The sequence below is a fragment of the Diorhabda carinulata genome, chromosome 12 (genome assembly GCF_026250575.1).
Source record: "Diorhabda carinulata isolate Delta chromosome 12, icDioCari1.1, whole genome shotgun sequence".
Taxonomy (NCBI): Eukaryota; Metazoa; Arthropoda; class Insecta; order Coleoptera; family Chrysomelidae; genus Diorhabda; species Diorhabda carinulata.
The window spans coordinates 12,625,465-12,636,600 of record NC_079471.1 but is presented as its reverse complement, the minus strand read 5'-3'; the positions used below and the strand labels follow the sequence as shown (position 1 = coordinate 12,636,600).

General features: G+C 32.1%; 1 protein-coding gene across 1 annotated transcript; it reads left to right on the top strand.

The window, feature by feature from the left end:
• Positions 1 to 4,158: 4,158 nt before the first annotated feature.
• LOC130900285 (uncharacterized) lies at positions 4,159 to 10,660 on the top strand. The gene is made up of 3 exons (XM_057810797.1): positions 4,159 to 4,246; positions 6,460 to 10,133; positions 10,625 to 10,660. Exons 1-3 carry the CDS (start codon positions 4,159 to 4,161, stop codon positions 10,658 to 10,660), a joined length of 3,798 nt encoding a protein of 1,265 aa, XP_057666780.1.
• Positions 10,661 to 11,136: the final 476 nt, after the last annotated feature.

Sequence of the window (11,136 nt, the reverse complement as noted above, 5' to 3'; positions counted from 1 at the left end):
AGGGCGCTAGTTACACTTGTTTGTGTTGATTAAATCAAAGTAAACTTTTTTTGGGCTAAACTTACAACTAAAACAATAAAAAAATATTAAAAAGCGTTAAATTTTACAAAAAAAGTACTCGTCTTTGAGTTGTGTAACTCAATCGGTTATCGAGTTATTTGCTTCTATAGTGTTCAATAAATTTTAATTTTTTTATAAAAAAATTGTATTATTCCTTAAATATGTAACAATAACAAATATGTAAACAAAAATAAAAAACTTCGAAGCAAATGCTCAAAATGCCCATCATTTACTTCAATACAATTTATGATCCGCTTTCGTAAACATCTCTTAATATCAAATAATCCTTGTCTATTATTTTTACTTACATCCGTGGCTTCTTCTATTTTCCGTCGCAGTTGTGGAAGATAAGTAATTTTTTCTTTGTAAACTAATGCCTTCATTTGCGACCAAATTGAGAAATCCAAAGGATTTAATCAGGGCCTCTTGGTGGCCAAGCAAACTCACTTCCACGACCAATCCATCGGTGCGGAAAGTGTTCGTTTAAGTATTGACGAACTTGTAATGTGGTGGTGCTCCGTAGTGCAAAAACCACATATTATTTTGCCTTAATGCGAGATGTATATCCTCTAGTAATTAGTGTAAATGTTCTTGAAGAAAATCTAAATAAAGAGGTCCATTTAAATTGGTTGGCAGTTCAAAAGGACCTATTAATACCCACATATTACACTACACCAAATGTTAACCTTAAACTCGAGCTGAAAATGTGTTTCCCTCATAGCATGTGGATTTTCAGAATCCCACAAATGATTATTTTTATAATTAAATATTCCTAGTCTGGTAAATGTTGCCTCATCAGTAAAAAGAATTATACCCAGAAAATCTGGGTTAACATTTTGTTTATCTTGCAAAAAATAGGCAAATTATAGACGCTTAGGTAAATCTTGAGTTAATAAATTCTGAACAGGAGTGTAATGATATGGATGCAATTTTTCTCTCTTCAGTATTCTAAGAATAGATGATTGGCTTATATCTCTTTGCAGACTTAATCGGCGAATACTGATATCTGGTTTCTCCGTAATAAAAATTAAAATTCCATCTTCTTTATCGGCAGTAATTTTTTCGTAGCACCGTGCTCAGTTTTAGAGCGTAAAGACCCCGTTTCACCTAAGCGGTTGTAAAGATTTCGGTACAGTTTGTAATTGGGTTGCCTTCAATTTGGATATAATTGTGAATATCTTCGAGCCGCAGCTGGACCACTATAATTAGACTGAGCAAACACAACTCATATCGCGCATATCGCATTATTGGAAAAATCGTTATGCCTAGGCATTATTTGATAAATAACTATTACACTTGTTAATTACTAAATTGTTAATAAATGGTAAACTAATGTATTACTTATTATTATTATCCATTTTTTGCTTCTACACAAACTGTCTAATAGCGTCACAAGCCTACTTGAAAAGAAAACGAAAAATTAAACCACGGCTTAATTCACGAATGTGATTTTGATATTAAGAGATCTTTACGAAAGCGGATCATAAAGTGTATTGAAGTAAATTTCGAGCATTTGCTTTGAAGTTTTCTATTTTTGTTTACAAATTTGTTATTGTTACATATTTAAAGAATAATAAAATTTTTTTATGAAAAACTTAAAATTTATTGAACTTTTTAGAAGCAAATAACTGGATAACCGATTGAGTTACACGAATCAGATAAGAGTAACTATTTTTTTGTAGAATTTAACGCTTTTTAATATTTTAGTTGTAAGTTTAGCCCAAAAAACTTTTACTTTGATTTAATTAACCCAAACAAGTGTAACTGGCGCCCTCTATTAGCAATGTTAAATTAGAGTGCAATTTATAATTCCTCATGCCAAAAAACGTGAAATTGCCAATTTTCAAAGAGAAATTGTGAAAACATGAAACATTATCGCGAAAATCAAAAAATTCAAACTTTAACGTATCTCGGAAACTAGCAATATTAGCAAAAGGCATGTTGAGCAGAATCATCATATTTTGAGGTTTAGAATCTACAGTTCAGAGATTGGACATTCTTAATGAATCACCCTGTATATAAAAATGCATAATATAATTCAATACTTATGACGATTCTCCCATTGCATATACTGTATTGAAATATTACAACGTATTTCCATAAAAAATAATGTTAAATATATTTTACTCGTAAAACGAATGTCAAACATATTTATTTATCATTTATTCAATCATTTCTATATAGATAACATGTTTTTTATTTACCTTTTTCAAATTTATTGTAAAATTTAATTAGAATGATTCGTAAACTTCAATTATTATCCCCATTGTATCAAATAAGTTCTCAAATATTCGTAACACACAGTATATGAACCAAAAATTTCATAATCATTTACGGATAAATTAATACCTAGACAAAAATATTTAATTCAATTAACTTCATTTATTATCAATTTTTATTTGTCTATGTAACCATTTATTTGGCAAGTTGATTCTTATACTTGGCAGCTAAATATTTTGTATATATGTTGTTAAATATCTGTAGTTGTGTTTGGTTTTTTTAAAAAAATATTATTTGGTAAATTGTATTGAAATCATCATTAAACTTGATCAATACTTTTTTAATATTTATAGAGAATTTATTAACAACTAACAGATGTTAGTCAAGTACAGAAGTAAACTTTTTGATGTAGAACTATCAATTGTTCCAAAAATTCCATTTCATTACTATGATAATAACTTCATATAATTTTTATAATTGGTAATTTCATTACATAATTGATTATACTATTAATTAACATATTTTCATTGAAATAATTAATTATAGGTGAAAAAGGTTCATTTTGACGATTCTAAAATAAGATTTACATTGAAATATCTTCCTTTTTTTAGAAACTAGATTAGATGATATATATTTCCCTATTGAAATTGATTTTTTCCCCACCATGTCATCTTTAATATGTTGTATAAAGTTAATCATAACTTAAAAAAAAAACGTTTTACAGTCAGTTATCAACTTATAAAAATATCAATTAATATTATACTCCAATAGTTAAATCTCATTTTCAATTGATACTTTAATTTCATTACTGATATCCAGAAAAAATCCATTTCTAAAATAATAAACATTGAGATTTGACATTTTTGTAACATATTAAATTATGTTTCATAACAATGTTTTGTTAAAGTTCTAAACCTCTGTAAGATACATAATGTTCTTAATTTTACGTCTCTTCTATTCAAAAATTAGTTTTTTCAATAATTTTTAAAGATAGATAAACATTTACGTTTCACCTTATATTTTGATAGACTTAACATTAATCGAAACGTCAATTTTCATCTATTTTTTAAACATTATTAAAAAAAACTAATTTTGAAAGAGGAGAGATGTCTTTATCATTGATAAAGACAAAGTTGTTTATAATGATAATTATTAAATTTCAAACTGTTAGTTATAATTTTTCATTTTCATTCAATGTTCCAATTATTACCATACAATATATTATATTCACAGAACCAAAAATTTTCTTTACTTCTATAATTTGTAAACTCTAATTATTTTTTTCTTATATAAAATTAATTCTCAAATATTCCTAACATACGATATATGAATCATGTGATGTGTCATGTGAATCATGAATTGATTAGAAGATTAGATTCTGGTGAACGTCAAACTCTAATTAGTGCTTCATTGAATTTGCTAACTTCAACAATAAGGACCATCATGAAGAATAAAGAAAAAATATTGTCATCGGCAACTGCAACTACGTCAAGTTCTGCAACTAGAATTACCCGTTCTAGAAATAATATCATAGAGGAAATGGAAAAACGACTGTTTATATAGATTGACGACGAAATTGACCGCAATATGCCATTAAGCCAATCTATCATAATGGAAAAAGCTAGAAGAGTTTTTAATTACATTCAGGCTGAGACAATTGACAAAAGTGAAACTTTCGTTGCTAGTTGAGGATGGTTTAATAGATTTAAACATCGAAATAACTTTCACAACATAAAGATTACAGGAGAAGCAGCAAGTGGTGATACAAAAGCGGCGGCTGAATTTCCATCGATATTAAAAAAAATAATTGAGGAAGAAGGAAACTATCCTCCAGAATTGGTTTTTAATGTTGATGAAACAGGCTTGTTTTGGAAAAAAATGCCGAAACGAACATTTCTATCCCGTGAAGAGAAACGGGCACCAGGATTTAAAGCTTCAAAAGATCGCTTAACACTTCTACTAGGTGGTAACGTAAGCGGAGATTCTAAATTAAAATCATTACATACTAATTTACCATTCCAAAAACCCAAGAGCGATGAAAGGCATATCTAAATCAACTTTACCTGTAATTTGGGAGTCTAATAAAAAATCATGGATAACTGCGAAAATTTTCCAGGATTGGTTCACTGAACATTTCTGCCCGTCTGTTAAACGTTATACGCAGTATTAGTGGTGACGTCACAATTTGTAACTGTATCTAAACAAACATATCGTCCATTTAGATACAATAGCTGTGATTTTAGATCAGTTATTATTTCCTTATATTCGAAAAAAAATAAATTATTTTAACTTGTATACATTCACTAGGACGTTTACTAAAGTATATATTCGACTCCAATCAAAACAGGTACGTTTTACCATATAATTTGAATAAAAAGATAAAACTAACCTAACCTCACTATTGTAATCTTGTTAAATATAATTGTTTTAGATAAAATGAAGTTTGAACTTTTATTTTGCGAAATTAAGTCGTTTTGAATGAAATCAACCTTCCTAAATAATTTCACGGTATACTTAAGAAAATTATAAAATTTCTGAAAAATGTGATTTGTTATACATTGTTGCGATTCAACGTATGGTAAATACCATAATCGTTAAGACTTTCACAATTTTATGAAATTTTAGACAATGACAAATGTCGAATGTCCTTTGTACCTTTAAACCTCTAATAAATAACTCTCTCTCCGCAAGAGACCAATCGTTAAATTTCTAAAGTGTCACTAATAACTTTCTCTCAAATAAACACAAAAGCAATTACTATTGAAAACTTTTAAAAACCTTCATTATACTTTTACAAACTATTCCAAGTTCATCTGGTCAACCCTTATACAAACAAAAGAGAAATTTCAAAAAATCTGCTTGAAAAATATAGATTCTTTTTATTGCTTCACGGCAATTAACACAAAATATTACCACGATATTGGGATACTTTTAACCCCCATTTTAGCCCATATAAATAAAATTTAACATTCATGCACGAGACAGTAAGAGAGCAGAAAGTAACACAGTACAGAACAGTGAGAAAGAAGAATCCTCAGTAAACAGAAACAAAACATACAGTGCGCGTTAAAACTAACGAACTATATCTAAATCAACTTAACGATTCTCTCTCACTTATCAACTCATAAAAAATCTTAACCTTACAAACGGGCAAAATTACGATTTACCTGAATAATCAAAATATCACTCGCGTTACGACGCAACATAAAACGTGCAATTTTCTGTTACTTCGTTCAAGTATAACCGGAGAAATATACATATAAACTTCGCTATCTTTTGTAACCAACTATATATCACTGTGGACATTCTTGTTGATTTATCTTGATGCTTATTTTGTACATCGATTTACGTGTAATATTGTCGTATTTAAGTGTTTTTATTAAACGTTACTTAAAATTACGACTGGTCCTTCATTCCGCAACCTCGTCGAAGAAAACAACACATCTACTTGGGTGCTGTAGTGAACGACAAACACGACAGTCCACTTCATCCAACTAGTTCATTACAATCCCCCAAGATTGGTCCTTCGAGCCGGATCTAAACCAGTGCAACTCTAAACTAAACAAAATCTCATACACGTAAATCAAAGTGATCTCTCTCGCTAAGCAAAGTAAACTCTATCGCCAAGCAAAGTGCAAGAAAGTGAAAAGAACAAGTCATCAAGTGTGCCATCAGAAACATACAACCGATCGAATCATCTATAAACTCACACCTGTAGGCAAGAAACCGCAGGTATCTCTCATCGCTGGATTGGAAAAGGTCAGTTTATTCCAATTTATTACTCATCAACATTTCGCTCAAGAAAACTTAAGAAAAAGACATTTATCTTTAAACTCTGTTGAAAAATTGCTTGCAATATTATTCAATTTTATATCTATATATTTAATTGTAAAAACACTGTTTTACATAATATATAAAGCATTCCCAGCATCTGATTATATCCGATAAAAATATCATTAACTTTTTGCTCTTAAACTTAAAATAAACAAACAACAATGGATTTAAAACATTTAATCAGCGAACGTGAATCTATTAAAGGTGAAATCACCAGAATAACTGAACAATTAGAATCAGAATTAAATAGTTTAGATGTCTTTGATCTGGAAATTCTACAAGAGGAAATCACACAAAATAAAATAGAAAGTTATACACTCAAAAAAAATGAAAAAGAAATTCCAGATCAAGAAGATAGGAACAAAGTAGAAATTTATTATCGTAAAACTAGGAGTCAATTAGCTAGAGCAATCAAAAAATTAACTATATATGAAAGTAGTTGTAATGAGTCAGTTAGGGAAAACAGATTAGATTCAAACCACAACTCAGGTACTAGATTACCTGAAATAAAAATAAAAAAGTTTTCAGGAAATCACACTGAATGGGAAAGCTTTTACAACTTGTTCAAAACTAGTGTTCTCGAAAATCCGCAACTAAAATCAGATGCTGAGAAATTATATTATTTAAAAAGTTATTTAGAAAGTGATGCACTACATATTGTAGACGTTTTACAAGTGAACGATAGAAACTTGCAAGTAGCTATAAACTTGTTAAGAGAAACTTATGAAAACAAAACAAAAATTGTACATGTATATTTCTCCGAATTATTGAACATACCGCAGTTAAGTAAGCACAATCCTACCGAACTTTCAAAATTTGCTACTATCTGTAGGCGTAACTGGACACTCCTACAGAATCTTGAGCTTGATCACAAAGTTTTATTAGAGGCATTAATAACTTATCTTTATCAACAAAAATTAGATTATGGTTTCAAAAAAGAGTTTGAAAAATGCAGGAACAGGGATACCTTACCAACAGTAGATGAATTTTTACAATTTCTTAAAGAGGAAATTGAAATACTCGACAATGCCACTGGTAAAACTAGCCAATCTCAAACTTCGCAAAACTCAGTTTCGCACAAGAGGTCACAAAGTAAAGTAGCGTTTCATTCGCAATCACAACCAAAGTTCAATAAAAACTCAAACAATCAATCATCTCATCTTAAGAATAATTCGATTAAACAAAATCAAAACATGAACGGATGCGTTATGTGTTCAGACACTGCACATAAAATTTATACCTGTGAAACATTCCTATCGTTGCCCATTACTAAGCGTAATGAATTTGCCAAAACCAAAACATTGTGTGTAAACTACTTAGGCACTAGACATAGTGCTGAAAACTGTCTGTCACAGAAGTCATGCTCCCATTGTCATAAAAGACATCATTCTCTTTTACATTTTCAAAACTCACGCAATGTAGAACAAAGACATTCGTGCAATAACAATTTCAATCCACATAGTAACTCTGACAATTCTCGGTCGCTAAATTCGAATTTCCAACAAAACCCTCAAACTTTTAATTTGGAAAGTCCTACTCAAATTCAGGACAGGCAGTCCACATCTCAAAGCATCCAAGAAAATCAAGCACGTCCAAATTCGTCTAGTCTATCAGCTCTCTCGATAAAAAACAACTTAGTGTTGTTAGCAACTGCACAAGCAACAATTTATAATCGACAGAATCAACCTGTTAAGGTAAGAATTCTTCTGGATAATGGAAGTCAGAATTCCTTTATCAGCAAAGAACTTGTACAAAAACTCAACTACACCCCGTATAAGAAAATCTTAAACATTTCAGGTATATCTGAAACTAGTACTTTGTCTAACGAAATGTTGGACATAGTGCTACACTCAAATGTTGACCCCTCGAAGAACTTCGAAATCTCTTGTGCTGTACTCGAAAAAATTACCACGACTATTCCGCAAGTGAAAGTGAATGTAGATCACATAACAATTCCTTCGCGGATTGTGAACAAATTAGCTGACAAAACTTTTGCCACACCCGGTAAAATAGATCTGTTAATAGGAGCAGATGTTTATTATGAATTGTTAACTTATGGTCTCATCAAACTAGGTGACGGCCTACCTGCTCTCTTTAATACCCATTTGGGTTACGTTATCTCGGGAAGACTGAACTCCCAACAAGAATCAAAAAACCCACACGCTATCTCGCATCATGTAGCCAGTGAAACCGAAGACCCTAACCCGGACACTGAATTACAAAACACTCTCTGCAAATTCTGGGAGATCGAAGAACTCCCAAACCTAAAATCTCTATCAACCGAAGATGAACTGACAGAATTCATCTTCAAAACCACAACTAAAATTCTCCCGAACGGACTTTTCCAAGTGGATATTCCGTTAAAGTCCGTCACAGAACACAAAAAGTTAGGTGACTCCCTCGCAGTTGCCAAAAAGAGATTTTTCTCTTTAGAAAAACGCTTACAACAAAATCCCGACCTCTATTCGGAATATAAGAAATTTATTCATGAATACTTATCTCTAGGACATGCGAAATATGTACCACTATCGTCGCAAAATTCACGTTGCGAAAACAAATATTTTATCCCTCACTTGCCAGTTTATCGACAAGACCGAGTTACGACTAAGCTGCGAGTCGTATTTGATGCTTCTTGTAAAACCAACTCTGGTTATTCATTAAACGACATTTGTCTCAAAGGTTATCAAACTCAACCCAACCTATACGACATATTGTGTAGGTTCAGAACCTTCAAATACGCGTTGATAGTTGATTTGGAGAAAATGTTCAGACAAATTCGAATAAATCCCAAAGACCTATTCCTCCAAAATATTTTGTGGAGAGACTCAGCAAAAGAACCATTAAAATGCATTGAATTACAAACAATAACTTACGGTATGAATTGTAGTCCATTCCTTTCAACGAGAGTTCTGAATGAGATTGCAAGTACCAATAAACATCTCCCTCTAGCCTCCGACGCTGTTCTTACGCAGACGTATGTAGACGACATTTTAACAGGGTGTGATTCAACCGAATCCCTTGAAAAACTCTATTTGGAATTTAAATCAATGCTTGAACCAGCTGGTTTCCACTTGCACAAGTGGGGATCTAACTCTCAAACCTTTCTAAAAAAGATATCGCAGACTCGAATAACTGAATTTGACATAAATTTAGATCAATCTCCGTCTAAAGTCTTAGGCGTAAAATGGAATCCCATAAGTGATGAGTTCCAAATATCGGTACCCACTGAACCCGTCAGTGGGGACAATATCACCAAGAGAAATATCTTATCACACATTTCACAGTGCTACGATCCTCTGGGGTTTGTAAACCCCGCTATCGTTAAGGGAAAAATGCTAATGCAAAAAATCTGGAAATTAAAGTGCAACTGGGATGATAAGATCATCTACAAAGAAATAAATAGGAAATGGCAAGAATTTCTAAGCACCATCTGCCAAATCAAGGACTTAAAAATTCCTCGTCTTATCTTCAATAACAAAGAAATAAGCAAAATCGAACTTCACTCCTTTTCAGATGCGAGTACTGAAGCGTACGGCGCATGTGTCTACATTAGAACTATCTACACTGATAAAACAGTTTCATGTGTACTGATATCAGCAAAATCACGCGTCGCACCTCTGAAAACTATCACAATTCCCAGACTTGAACTCTGTGGAATGCTATTATCCGCGAACCTGACTCAAGGAGTCAAAAACATTTTGGAACCTAAAGTCGACATAAACTCAGTTAACTTATGGACGGACTCTCAAATTGCACTGTGTTGGTGCAAAAGCCACCCAAGTCGATGGTCGACATTCGTATCAAACAGAGTAGCGAAAATACAAGCGCTAACAACAAATTTCCAGTGGCGGCACGTAGGATCAAGCGATAATCCCGCTGACCTGCTGTCGCGTGGAAAATTCACACCTGAAATCTACTCCATGTGGTTTAATGGACCCAAATACCTCAATGAGTTCAGTTCAGGTTTCCCCCAATACGAGATTAATAAAAATCTCGTCAACGTACCTGAGGAAAGGAAGGTATCCCTGACAACCATTTCCGAACAATGTAACTTTTGGCAAAACACCTTTTCACGCTTCTCTTCATTTTCCAAATTACATCGCACAGTGGCGTACGTCCTACGATTTACACACAATTCGAGAAACAAAGAAAGTCAATTCAAAGGACCTCTGTCAGTCAGGGAACTAAATTCATCATTAAACTTCATTATCAAAAAAGTTCAAAATCAGTCCTTTTCAATAGAAATAGCGGAACTTTCAAAAAATAAAAACTTATCAAATAAACAACTTATATCCTTAAAACCATTTCTAGATACATCCGGCTATCTCCGTGTCGGAGGTAGACTGGAAAACGCTGAAATATCCTTTGACCAAAAACACCCTATCTTCCCGCTATCGCGCTTTCTTTCTTAAATGAAGCAGAGACTTCATTTCCGGCGGGAGAATGTTGCGATTCAACATATGGTAAATACCATAATCGTTAAGACTTTCACAATTTTATGAAATTTTAGACAATGACAAATGTTGAATGTCCTTTGTACCTTTAAACCCCTAATAAATAACTCTCTCTCCGCAAGAGACCAATCGTTAAATTTCTAAAGTGTCACTAATAACTTTCTCTCAAATAAACACAAAAGCAATTACTATTGAAAACTTTTAAAAACCTTCATTATACTTTTACAAACTATTCCAAGTTCATCTGGTCAACCCTTATACAAACAAAAGAGAAATTTCAAAAAATCTGCTTGAAAAATATAGATTCTTTTTATTGCTTCACGGCAATTAACACAAAATATTACCACGATATTGGGATACTTTTAACCCCCATTTTAGCCCATATAAATAAAATTTAACATTCATGCACGAGACAGTAAGAGAGCAGAAAGTAACACAGTACAGAACAGTGAGAAAGAAGAATCCTCAGTAAACAGAAACAAAACATACAGTGCGCGTTAAAACTAACGAACTATATCTAAATCAACTTAACGATTCTCTCTCACTTATCAACTCATAAAAAATCTTA

What these genes read in the sequence shown, in the direction of transcription:
- LOC130900285 (XM_057810797.1), top strand. Translation starts at nt 4,159, where the DNA reads ATGCCGAAACGAACATTTCTATCCCGTGAAGAGAAACGGGCACCAGGA. An exon ending in CTTAACACTTCTACTAGGTG is followed by an intron (nt 4,247 to 6,459) that starts GTAACGTAAGCG and finishes AAGAAATTCCAG; the next exon opens with ATCAAGAAGATAGGAACAAA. An exon ending in ACGTACCTGAGGAAAGGAAG is followed by an intron (nt 10,134 to 10,624) that starts GTATCCCTGACA and finishes ATGAAATTTTAG; the next exon opens with ACAATGACAAATGTTGAATG.